The sequence below is a fragment of the Zootoca vivipara genome, chromosome 4, assembly GCF_965207765.1.
Source record: "Zootoca vivipara chromosome 4, rZooViv2.hap1.1, whole genome shotgun sequence".
Lineage (NCBI taxonomy): Eukaryota > Metazoa > Chordata > Lepidosauria > Squamata > Lacertidae > Zootoca > Zootoca vivipara.
The window spans coordinates 21028596-21041679 of NC_142587.1; the positions used below are offsets into that span (position 1 = coordinate 21028596).

General features: G+C 49.4%; 1 protein-coding gene and 1 pseudogene across 3 annotated transcripts in view; one reads left to right on the forward strand and one right to left on the reverse strand.

Annotated features, from left to right (window-relative positions):
* Positions 1-6467: 6467 nt before the first annotated feature.
* Positions 6468-6581, reverse strand: LOC118085805 (U4 spliceosomal RNA; annotated as a pseudogene).
* A 5172-nt stretch (positions 6582-11753) lies between these two features.
* The window catches only part of PCCA (propionyl-CoA carboxylase subunit alpha), a 231211-nt gene continuing 229880 nt past the window's right edge, over positions 11754-13084 (forward strand). For all 3 annotated transcript variants that reach the window (XR_015949464.1, XR_015949463.1, XM_035114547.3), the window contains exon 1: positions 11754-11879. Coding sequence is in view for 1 of the 3 variants with exons in the window: in XM_035114547.3 (XP_034970438.1) it covers positions 11778-11879 (102 nt within the window). In the remaining 2 variants the exon portion in view is untranslated. The remainder of the gene's footprint in view (positions 11880-13084) is intronic.

Below are 13084 nucleotides of genomic sequence, written 5' to 3' on the forward strand. Positions count from 1 at the left end.
ATTCCTGGAGAACAGGCGAAGTCCCAGGAGACTGGAGGAGGGAAACTGTTGTCCCTATTTTCAAAAAGGGGAAAAGGGAGGGTGTTATGTACTGAGCTGAATCCTAGAACAATAGGATTCAGAATCAGCGGGAGCTACCCAATCCAACTCCAGGTGGAAGTGAATCCGCAACCTGATTGGCCTGCTGGAGCAACCAATCAGGCGGCTGGCAGAAGTGAATCTGCTACCTGATTGGCCTGTAGGAGCAGCCAATCAGGCTGCAGGCAGAAGTCAATCCACAATATAATTGGCCCACAGGTGTAGCCCTGAAGTAGCCAATCACGCAAGGCCCATTGTGTAAATAATGTATATAAGCAGATGGTTTTGGGAAAAGAGCCATTCGTCTTCTCTTCTTCTCCTTGATGAATATGAGCTGAATAAAGAGCATGAAATTCACTCTCGACTCCGAGTATATTTCACTGGCGACGAAGGTGGGATCCTGCTGAGCTGACCGCCACCACGCACTGCACCACAACACCGCCACCTGCTGCACCGCTGCATCGCACCGTGCATCCAGGCTTCAGCTCCAGGCCCCAAGGAACCCAGAATGGCAACCGACAGCAGCTTCTTGCCATTCAAACCAGCATCAGGAGACTGGGAAGGGTACGCCGCCCGTTTCAACTTCCTCCTGCAAGCGAAAGAAGTCACCAACGATGCCATGAAGAGGGCGACATTCTTCAGCGTCTGTGGAGAGGAGACGTTTGAAATCGCCCGGGCTCTCCTTGCACCTAGAGATGTCGCTACCGTCTCTTACAAAACAATAATGGAACGGCTGAAGGAGCACTTTTCACCACAGCCCTCGGTGGTAGCTTGCCGAAATGCCTTCTACGCAAAGCGGCAAGCCCCGGGGGAAACCATAACTGGGTTTGTGACCTCCCTCCGCCAAGCCGCCCGGTTATGCAACTTCTCAGAGTTGGAGAACATGCTTCGTGACCGCCTCGTCGGTGGCCTGAGGGACGAGATGTTGCAACGACGCCTCTACGCCAAAAAAGACCTCACGTTCCAGATTGCTCTGGAGGAAGCCCTGGCAACCGAAGCCGCCGAGAGGTCAACGCAAGAGGCACGACCGGCCCCGCCATCCCAACCGAGGGTCTACCACGAAGACCTCACCGACGAATCCGAATCTGACAGGGAGGAAGTACACCGAGTACAGCGGCGCACTCAAGCAGCACACACACCACAGCAGCCTCGACAAGAAGGAGGGAACTGTGCAAGCTGCGGGGAGAACCACGAGAGGAGGACCTGTCGTTTCCGCAACGCAGAGTGCAGGCAGTGCAGAAAATTGGGACACATCGCCCGGGTGTGTCGGGCTCGACTCACCCGTCGACAAGCATCAGATGACCGACCCAGGAGCCCCAGGTCACACGGCACCATGCACCAAGGCAACTCGACAGAGATCACGGACTACCAGGTATTCCAGTTGCCCCATCCCAGCACAGAGAAAATTTATATAGAGGTACAGATAGAGGGAGCCCCATGCCGCATGGAGCTGGACACGGGTTCAACTCTATCCATAATCTCGGCCCGAACATTAAGGGAACTGTGCCCTAATGGGGGTCCCAAACTAAGGCCGGCCCCATTCACCCTCCGGGACTTCCAGAAACGTAAGGTCCCTACAATGGGGGTGGGGACCTTCAGGGTGCAATATCGAGGGCGAAAGCAACAATTGGACTTGCTGGTAGTTAAGGGCCCCTACGTTAGCTTACTGGGACTGGCATGGTTTGGACCTCTGGGGCTAGCCGTTACCGGGGTGAACCGCACTAGCTTACAAGTGGACGTGGACGCCATATGCAAAGAGTTTCCAGGGGTTTTCGATGGGGCATTGGGACGATATACAGGACCCCCCATTGCCCTACAGCTAGACCCCGCTGTACGACCCATCAGGCACAAGGCCCGCCGGGTCCCGTTCGCCCTGAAACCCCGCATAGACGAGGAATTGGACCGGCTCGTGGAGCAAGGAGTGCTGGAGCCGGTGCCCAACGCCCCCTGGGAAACTCCAATTGTCACACCCGTCAAGCCTAACGGTTCGGTCCGCATCTGTGCAGACTACAAATGCACCATAAACAAGGCTCTCACGGCCCATGCATACCCAGTGCCAGTGGTCAGCCATGTCCTCGCCACCCTGGCTGGGTCAAAAATCTTTGGCAAACTGGACTTGGCCCAAGCGTATCAACAGTTGCCTGTGGACGAAGCCACAGCAGAGGCTCAGACGATTGTGACGCACAGAGGGGCATTCAGAGTAAAGCGGCTGCAATTTGGCGTTAGCGTGGCACCAGGCATATTCCAGAATCTAATGGACTCTCTCCTTAAAGGGATTCCTGGCGTCACCCCCTTCTTCGATGATGTACTGATCGCCGGGCCCACACCAGAGGAATTTGAGGACCGCCTCTTGTACGGGCGGCCCTTTACCATAGTGACTGACCACAAGCCGTTGCTTGGCCTGTTTGCCCCCGAGAAGCAGACCCCCCAAGTGTTGTCTCCACGTGTCCTCAGGTGGTCAATTTTCCTTGCCGGCTACCAGTATGCACTAATCCACCGCCCTGGGAAGGCGATGGGCCACGCAGACGCACTCAGCAGGCTACCACTACCAGAAACAGGCCCCGACCCAGCGCCTGCGCAAGAGGTTATGACCCTGGAGCTGCTTCCCGACCGACCCATTCAGGCACAAGAAGTTGCGCACCATTCCACAAAAGATAGGGTCATCTCCCGGGTCCTGGACTGGGTGTGGCGAGGATGGCCCAGCAGCAGCCCCGGGCCAGAATTCGCTGGCTACACAAACCGCAAACATGAACTGTCGGCCCACAAGGGGTGCCTGTTATGGGGAAGCAGGGTTGTTGTTCCCCAGCCCCTCCGCAAAAGGGTCCTCACAGCCCTACACGAGACACACCCAGGGGTAGTGAGGATGAAGGCCCTTGCCAGGAGTTATGTGTGGTGGCCGGGGATTGACAGAGAGATAGAGGCCTGGGTCCAACACTGCCAGACCTGCCAAGAATCCCGCCCGGATCCCCCAAGGGCCCCAGTCCAGCCCTGGGAGTCCGCCCGACATCCATGGTCACGCTTGCACGTGGACTTCGCTGGCCCCTTCCAGGGAAAAACATTCTTCATAGTGGTGGATTCCTACACCAAATGGCTGGAGGTCGCACTGGTACCGTCCACTTCTACGGCAGCAGCCATCCGGGTACTACGTAAGCTGTTTGCAACCCACGGGCTCCCTGACACCCTCGTCTCGGACAATGGAACCGCATTCACGTCAGAGGAGTTCCAGACCTTCACAGTGCAGAACGCCATCCGCCACATCCGCTCAGCACCATTCCACCCTGCCACCAATGGCCAAGCGGAGCGCATGGTGCGGACCACCAAGGACAGCCTCCGCCGCATAACACAAGGGGACTGGGAATACCGCCTTGCCGCATTTCTTCTAGCACAGCACAGCACCCCAAGCACAACGACGGGCCGGAGCCCAGCTGAACTACTCATGGGCCGGCGCCTTGCAACTAGACTGGACCGACTTCACCCCGACAGAGCTCAGGATGAGGTAGTGGTGGGGAAAGGCAGGAACCCCCGGACATTTGTGGCCCAGGACCCAGTGTATGCAAAGAATTTTGGGGCAGGCCCAGCATGGGTACCCGCCACAGTCACCAAGGTGACCGGTCCCGTGTCGTACGAGGTACTAACAGAAGGGGGGCAATGTTGGCGCCGCCACTGCGACCAGCTACGGCGACGATTCCCAGGAGGAACCCGGGAGGAGAGCGGGACAGAGGGGTCCCAAGGGGACAGCAGGGCAGTGAGGCCTGTAGAGCGAGAGGGGTGGGCAGGGGAAGCAGAAGCAGTAGGCACAGAGGGGCGCCCCGAGGCTGGAAGGACACCGGAACCAGAGTCACAACCTAGTGGTTCAGTGGCGCCAGACCAGACAGCCCCGGCACAGCCAGCAGCCTCGGAACACGAGCCAGAACCAGAACCCCTGACCAAGGAACACCCCAGGCCACAACGCACACGGAGGCGGCCAGCAGACCTTGGGGACTACGAATGCAACTTCCCGGGCAGGACTGGAACTTAGAGGGGAGGGGTGTTATGTACTGAGCTGAATCCTAGAACAATAGGATTCAGAATCAGCGGGAGCTACCCAATCCAACTCCAGGTGGAAGTGAATCCGCAACCTGATTGGCCTGCTGGAGCAACCAATCAGGCGGCTGGCAGAAGTGAATCTGCTACCTGATTGGCCTGTAGGAGCAGCCAATCAGGCTGCAGGCAGAAGTCAATCCACAATATAATTGGCCCACAGGTGTAGCCCTGAAGTAGCCAATCACGCAAGGCCCATTGTGTAAATAATGTATATAAGCAGATGGTTTTGGGAAAAGAGCCATTCGTCTTCTCTTCTTCTCCTTGATGAATATGAGCTGAATAAAGAGCATGAAATTCACTCTCGACTCCGAGTATATTTCAGAGGACCTAAACAATTACCGCCCAGTCAGCCTGACATCAATACCAGGAAAGATTCTAGAGCAGATCATTAAGCAAACAGTCTGTGAGCACCTAGAAAGGAACGCTGTGATCATTAAAAGTCAGCATGGGTTTCTGAAAAATAAGTCATGTCAGACTAATCTGATCTCATTTTTTTGACAGAATTACAAGCCTGGTATATGAAGGGAATGCTGTGGATATAGCCTATCTTGATCTCAGCAAGGCCTTTGACAAGGTGCCCCATGATATTCTTGTAAAGAAGCTGGCAAAATGCGGGCTAGACAATGCTACCATTCAGTGGATTTGTAACTGGCTGACTGACCGAACCCAAAGGGGGCTCATCAATGGCTTCTCTTCATCCTGGAGAGAAGTGACTAGTGGGGTGCCACAGGGTTCTGTCTTGGGCCCAGTCTTATTCAACATATTCATCAATGACTTGGATGATGGGCTTGAGGGCATCCTGATCAAGTTAGCAGATGACACCAAATTGGAAGAGGTGGCTAATACCCCAGAGGACAGAATCACAATTCAGAATGACCTTAACAGATTAGACAACTGGGCCAAAGCAAACAAGATGAATTTTAACAAGGAGAAATGTAAAGTACTACACTTGGGGGGGGGGAATGAAAGGCACAAATACATGATGGGAGACACCTGGCTTGAGAGCAGTACATGTGAAAAGGATCTAGGAGTCCTGGTAGACCACAAACTTGACATGAGTCAACAGTGTGATGCAGCAGCTAAAAAAGCCATGCAATTCTGGGCTGCATCAATAGGAGTATAGCGTCTAGATCAAGGGAAGTAATAGTACCACTGTATTCTGCTCTGCTCTGGTCAGACCTCACCTGGAGTACAAGCTGGTCAGACCTCACCTGGAGTACAAGCTGGAACGTGTCCAGAAGAGGGCAACCAAAATGGTCAAAGGCTTGGAAACAATGCCTTATGAGGAACGGCTTAGGGAGCTGGGTATGTTTAGCCTGGAGAAGAGAAGGTTAAGGGGTGATATGATAGCCATGTTCAAATATATAAAAGGATGTCATATAGAGAAGGGTGAAATATTGTTTTCTGCTGCTCCAGAGAAGCGGACACGGAGCAATGTATTCAAACTGCAAGAAAGAAGATTCCACCTAAACATTAGGAAGAACTTCCTGACAGTAAGAGCTGTTCGACAGTGGAATTTGCTGCCAAGAAGTGTGGTGGAGTCTCCTTCTTTGGAGGTCTTTAAGCAGAGGCTTGACAGCCATATGTCAAGAATGCTTTGATGGTGTTTCCTGCTTGGCAGGGGGTTGGACTGGATGGCCCTTGTGGTCTCTTCCAACTCTATGATTCTATGAAATATGCATACACATAGGCAGAGATGAAGGTAGATTGCACATGTTAGTCAAATTCCTATTACGTTTTACCATAATTATGACCTCAGTGTTGAATATGGATGATCCCCAACCCTCTGAACTCCTTAGTACTTTAAGCTGTCCACTTCACAGAAATACCTAGAACATAGACCATATTGTGGCCTTTGCCCCTCTTAAGATCCATTTGAGACTAACCCTGGAATTTATAGGTGTATTGGAGAATAGCAGAGGTAGCTTGTTCCTGGTACACACTAATGATGACAAAGCTCTAAGCAGGATGTGTTCCACATAGTAGGGGGGAAATGTTCATTTTGCTGCCCAGTCTTCTTCCAGCAAGCCATAACCTGGCCCTTAAACAACTCTCAGCACATGATAATATTTCCCATTATGCCAAGAGCCCTGTAAACTATTTAACATCCAGGGCTAGCCATATGGCCTTTTTCAAATGCACCTGCTCAAGCCAAGTAGAACTGCAGTTTAGAGAGAGCATTTGTGACTTTGTGGGCAATTATTGCCTACAGTTGAAACTCATTTATAGTAGGGATTTTGGTCTCTCTGTGTGTGAGATAAATCTGTATTTATTTTAAACCAAATATACCAAGGAAAACCATTTAACATTTTCGAATGCGCTAAATTTCCATTTTATTTACTGTATTTTTATTTTCATTTTAGCAATAATCATGCCTTGGATTAACCTCATTGGCTATGATACTTCCACTGCGCAAAGCTTTTTCTATCTCTCTAAATTTCCATTTAAAGGAATTCTGAGTGTGTCTACAAATTACAAAGAGATCTTAAGGTAGTTGCGGAATGCAGAATGCAAAATTAGGACAAATTGTACTTTTATATTTTGTTGGAAGCCGCCCAGAGTTGTTGGGGAAACCCAGTCAGATGGGCGGGGTATAAATACAACAACAACAACAACAACAACAACAACAACAACAACATACAGTATACAACATTTATATCCCCCCTTTCCTCCAGGAAAGAAGAAGAAGAAGAAGAAGAAGAAGAAGAAGAAGAAGAAGAAGAAGAAGAAGAAGAAGAAGAAGAAGAAGGGGGGAGGAGGAGGAGTTTGGATTTGATATCCTGCTTTATCACTACCCGAAGGAGTCTCAAAGTGGCTAACATTCTCCTTTCCCTTCCTCCCCCACAACAAACACTCTGTGAGTTGAGTGGGACTGAGATACTTCAAAGAAGTGTGAGTAGCCCAAGGTCACCCAGCAGTTGCATGTGGAGGAGTGGAGACGCGAACCCGGTTCCCCAGATTACGAGTCTACCGCTCTTAACCACTACACTACACTCCACTCAGTGTGGAACTTTAGGTAGTACATATAGGTTTCCCAGGCTGTAGCCGTACCCTCACTTCTTCTGGATGGGTGCTGCATCTCATTTACCTTCAGATCCTATCTGGGACCAAATAATCCCCCCCCCCAGCAAAATGAAGTGAATGGCTAGCAATTGCTTAGTTTAAGGATCACAGGGCAGTTTACAAAATAAAAACACAACCATACCATAGTAACAAACTTACACTCCCACACACTCACAGTTTAATAGGCCATAGATTATTTAATTAGCCAAAGGCGTAAGAGTATTTGTATGGTGCCTAAAGATATGCAACAAAGGCGTTAGACAAGGCTTCCTGGGAAGAGCATTCCACAAGTGGGGAGCCACTGCAGAAAAGGCCTGTTATCATACTGCTGCCCTCTGGACCTTCTGAGCAGAAGGCACATGAATAAACACCTCAGATGATGTTCGCAGGGTCTGGGTTGGTTCATATGGGGAGAGGCCATCCTTAAGGAGTATAGTATAGAATAGTGTAGAATGCTGCTGCAAGATAGCATTCTTGGAGCACGTGCATGAAGTCATATATAACATATTTTGCAGAAATTGCGCTGGCTGCCCATAAGTTACTGGGTCTAGTTTAAGGTGCTATTATGAACTTTTAAAGCTGCCTACAGTCTGGGACCCAGTTCCTTGTCAAAGCACCTTCCACATTAATCACTGTGGTCAATAGAGGGGGGCCTTCTTTGTCCTTTTCCTGGTGGGCTTGGCTTAATGTGCAGTGAGGCAACAGAGATAAAAGTTTTCTTTATTGTTGTGGGCCCCTAACTGCCTTCCCATGGAGGTATGGATGGTAGAAACTGATGAGATCAGTTCCACCACCAAGTGAGAACATTTAAAATATTATCTCTGACATTCAGGATAAATGAGTGATTAGTGCTGATTTTTAAATTTTCTTGTGCTGCTGTGTTAGATTTTTTAAAAATGTGTATTTTATTTGATTGTAAATTCTGTAATTTATTAGAAAATGCCCTGGAATCACTATGAAGGGCTGTCTACAACTTAGAGAAACACTGATGTATTTTTGTTTTATTTATCTATTTCAGCCACTCTATTCTATTCCCCTCTGTCAGGTTGCCTGGTTTCCCCCTACTCCAGTATCTCAATATTCTGTGCCATTAAGCTATTATGAGACTGTTTGGGGGGTTCTTTTCCTAAGTCCCCACCCCCTTTTGTACATGTACATACCTTCACGTTACCGCAAGTCTGCTGGTACTTCTGTCTTGTGCATGGGTGGTGTTGTTTGGCTAAGAACAAACATAGGAAGACACAAATCGGTATTAATATAGAATTTCTGTTGGCTGAAGGATAGTTCAGAGCATGCCACTTTGACCCAATTGTCCTCATTAGTCACATCTGAAAGGTGAATGAAATCAAGAACGTTCTTCTTTTAGATTCCCCCCCTTGAGTCTTTCATCCACCTTCCTATTGGTTTGTCCTTGATTTCCCTGATAGCAGGCGAGCTGGCCTATAGTTAAACAAGGACAGTCTGTTTGCCCTTTTAAAAATATTGACACAACATCAGCTCAGGATACCACGTGCTGAGAAAGTGGCTTACCGCTTGAATGCTGTTTGCATGGCAGGCATTAACCTTTAAGGAGTGAGCGAGTCTGAAACCTATTTACTATGGAAAAAGCACTTTGCTTTCACTGTAAATTAAAGATCAGAGCTTGTGCAGACATAAATTATTTTCTTTGTTATTTCTCCTTAGTAGTTGACCCACTGCTTTCCCATTTAGTACACAGATATTCAGATGAAGGCATGACGGTTAAAAAAACTGGTCTGGCAGGTGGTGAAATTCCATCAATAGCAACCATGTGAAATATTCTGAGTTTTTTTTATCCACAAGTTCTCTAATAGAAGCTCTAGCTTTTCCTTGTGGTTTTTTATTATCATTATCATTGGTTTTTAATAGGGTAGCCACTGAATGCATTGCCAGATAAAGAGGCCAAAAGGTGTGTGAATCACAATCAAATAATTTCATTTTGCATTGCAGGTTTTGTAATTTTAAGGATGCATAAACAGTTCGACATTATTTTCCACACAAGTTTTTCTTTGAGACTAAAGATGGTTTGGTCTTCTTCCCCCACCCCACCCTACTGATATGCATTTTGCCCTTTGTTTCCCCCCAAATATTTTTTTTCTGGTGCCATCACTGAAATAATGGAAGCTAAGAAAGAGGAAGCAAAGCTGGAAAATACAGGAAGAAAATAAAGTATCTGTAAAATAAGGATTGGTGAGGTATCTATCAACAAGTTATGTCACTATTAAATCAGCCAGATATGTTGGTCAGAGTGAACACTCTCCAGTAGAATTTATTTGTAATGTCAGAGTTGTAACTGAGCCATAGTCTTGCATGCAAGTTTAGTTCTTAAGACACCTACCATGCAGGGTTGCTCTGAGGATGAATGAGATATGCAGGGCCGTCTTAAGCATGTCGGGTGCCCGGGCGCCGTGGTGCGATGATCGCTCCGGCGCCCCCCGCCCCACCCCGCTTCTCATTGCGGTGGGCGGGCGTAGTGCTGCCGCAGTGGGCGCAGCCACGCAGCGCACCCCTGGTGGCCCGGCACCCTGCACCACCTGGGCTTGCCTTAGAGCCGGCCATGGAGATATGTGTTGCTAGAAACCTAAATAATATATTGGCAGGGTTAGGGTACCCATGAACTGGCTGCCTCTAGGTTATGTAACAGCTGGTTTGATCAACCAGCAACTGATTCAGATAATAATATGCTTCTCTATTTATGGATTGGGGTCACAAATGCCAGGACCAGAGGGCCATCCTCTGCTGAGCACTTCTATTATACGCATTGGGTGGTGGTCAACTAGGTTTTACTTACGAGTAGACACACTAAAATGAATGAACATGACTAAGTTAGGTCCATTAATTTCAATGGGTCTACAATTAATAAAATACAGTATAGTTGAATACCATCCATTACCTATACTGTATAGGCTAAGTGCCTTGTGAGACCAGCCAGCAGTATTGACAAGGACTAGGTAGTCCAGTCTAGATGTTCTGTTGTATGGTGGAAAAGAAGGGTGGGGAGAGGAACATATAGGCCTTCTCTTGTCTGTCTTCCGTGTATGAATGCTGGATACTGTCACTGACTGTATAGTCACTGTTCCAGTGAACTTTTGAAGCTAACAGAAAGCTGATAAGGAAAACCTAAACTGCCACCCTTTAGTATTCTGGCTGAGAACTGCCCTATGACTTTTCCCCTCTGTTCACATTGCAAGTGAAATGATTGTCCTGCAAGGTTAATCTTTAACTTCTGGGGGATTTCAGAGCAATATTGGCTGCCAATGCATGTTGGCTGGGAAGGAAAAACCTTATCTGAACTGGAATCATACTGGACAAGAGGTGTTCTCTTTCACTGTTAGATGTTTGGAGGATGCAGGGAACAACATCTATGGCTGTAAGCTACCCACAAGGGCATACTTGTAATGTACTTACTTTTTAATAAGCTTTAGTAGGTCATCTGTGGAAACACTCTGGAGCAGGTGTGGGTAATCTAGACTTCAGATATTCAACCTAAATGTATTGGGCCTAGGGTCGTTAGAATCATAAGGTCATCTAGTCCAAACTCCTGCAATGCTTCCTGCTATTTGAACCTCTCTGCATTATAGGAATTATGGGATAGCACTCCTGATGCCATGATACCATTAAAAAACAAGAAGTGAGCTACTCTGGTTGAGAACTGCAGACAAGTTTCTCCGCAATTCCAACATAAGACTCTGTGATAGTTGACTATGATATAGCCGGGATGGCAAATAAGGACTGGAGTCATGGACATAGCCAAGATTTATGTTTGGGGGGGGGAGGGGCAGGCAGGACGGACACCCACCTGCCATCATCCTTTGTCTGGCTCTGCTAGCAGATTCGGAATGAAATGTGTCAACAACAGCTGCTTTAAATTAACTTTCGTTTGACCCCAGGTACTCAGAAATATCTGTCAAAACAATTCCCGCTTTTAGTTAAGTATTTTTATTTATTTACTTGATTTAGGGGGAGGCAACTGCGCCCCCATGGGTGTAGCCAGGGGGGCAGCTGCCCCCCTAAATTAATAATAATAATAATAATAATAATAATAATAATAATAATAATATACATAGCTAACTGAGGTTTTGCTTCCTCCCCCTAACAAAAATCCTAGCTACGTCCATGGCTTGAAGTGGTGGAAGTGCAAGGTAGAAAGCTCGCCGGCGCGTTGGCGAAGCGCGAGAAAGGAGATTGCGCGGTCCTGACCACGCTCCCCCGCCCAAGTATACAGGTGCTGGTGCTGCGTCCATAAGAGTTCTCCTCTCTAGCTACCGTGCTTATTCACAAATCGCCCACGAGCCCCTCCAGCCCGTTCTGTCTGCGGCTCGGGCCCCGCCCACCGCCGCGCACCCCTCCCCTTCCTCTCCGCTGGGAAGCGGTCGCCCCGCCTCATCAGAGGAGAGGCGCGCGAGCCGAGGCTGGACGGGAGGAGGCGTGTGTCTTTTCGCTCGCCGGAGCGGCTCCTGATTGGTAGAGATGCGGCGAGGTGAAAGGGCGGCCCATAGGCCGCTTGAGGTAGAGCTCCGGAGGCTGAGCCAACGATGATGGCGGCGGCGGCCTCTCTACGCCGGGTGGGCGCTTGGCAGCAGCGGCAACAGCAGCAGCGGCGCGGAGCTCTGGAGCGGCTGTTCAGGGCGCGAACGGTGAGGCGCCCGAGCTGCACCCCCCTCAAGCGGGTAGTGGGAGGGACGGGCGAGTCCCGCAGCTGCAAGTCAACCTGAGGGGGCCAGGCGTTCGTCCCCTCGAACCGGCCCTGGCGTCCCTGACTGAGGAGGGCTCCCCCTGCCCCGGCGTCCTGGCATGTGCTGGCTGAAGCGCCCACGAACTGGGTCGGGAACGTTTGCGCGCACGCGGAGGGCGGCAGATGGTTAAGTGCAACGGGAGGCGCCTGGGCGCAGCTCTCCCTTCGGGTTTGCAAGCGTGTCTCTCTCGTCAGCATGGAGGTTGCGGGCGCCGCGCAAGTGCCCGTGTCACGCCTGTCTTGTCATGTTGCAGCTGCGTACCTATTGGCTTGAAATGCGCGGCGGGGTCTCAGGTGTCTGCGGGTAAAGGGTTTGCAAGCGAAGGCGGTGGACGTCGTCTCCTCTCCACCTACCCGCGTTTGGGAAGCGCCTTCTCTAACAGCGCGGTGAAAGAGGGGTCCTTTGTGATGCTCCTGTGTGGTGATGCGTGTCAAACGCGGAGAAAATCCTGTGCAAGAGGTAGCGCGTAGAGTAGCATAGGCGTCCTTGTGAATGGTTCCTTCAGTAGCACCTTAAAGACCAACTAAGTTTATATTTTGGTATGAGCTTTCATGTGCATGCACACTTCTTCAGATACACTAGAAACAGAAGTGTCAGACCCTATATATATACAGAGGGTGGTGGGGGTGGGTGGGAATGGGAGATGGGCTGATGGGAGTGGTAAACCTGTAGATGGCTGTTAATGGCTGCTGATGGCTGCAATTAGTCCTGGGCTGAGGTGCTAAAGAAAGCTTGATCATGCATAATGAGATAAGAATCCGATGTCTCTATTCATCCCAGGTGCTTCCATGGTTTTAAGCTTGGTAATGATTTCCAATTCTTGTGAGTGGTGTCACCTTCCTCCCAGAGGATGTTTGCCTTACTTTATGGCTTGACTGCAAGTGTCTGTTTAAGAGCATATGAACTAATGCTTAGGCTGAGGAATGCTATACCTGTAATATGGTTCCAAAAGTTCTTGTAGGTTCCAGTGTTAGACATCACACCTTTGAAGGCTAATATGCTATTTTCTCTCTCTTTTGCTCTGGCTAACTGTGTTGTGCAGAGGTAGTGAAGAGCACATATTGTGATCAGGTAGGCAGACACTGCAATCTGTGACCTGGGTTTTG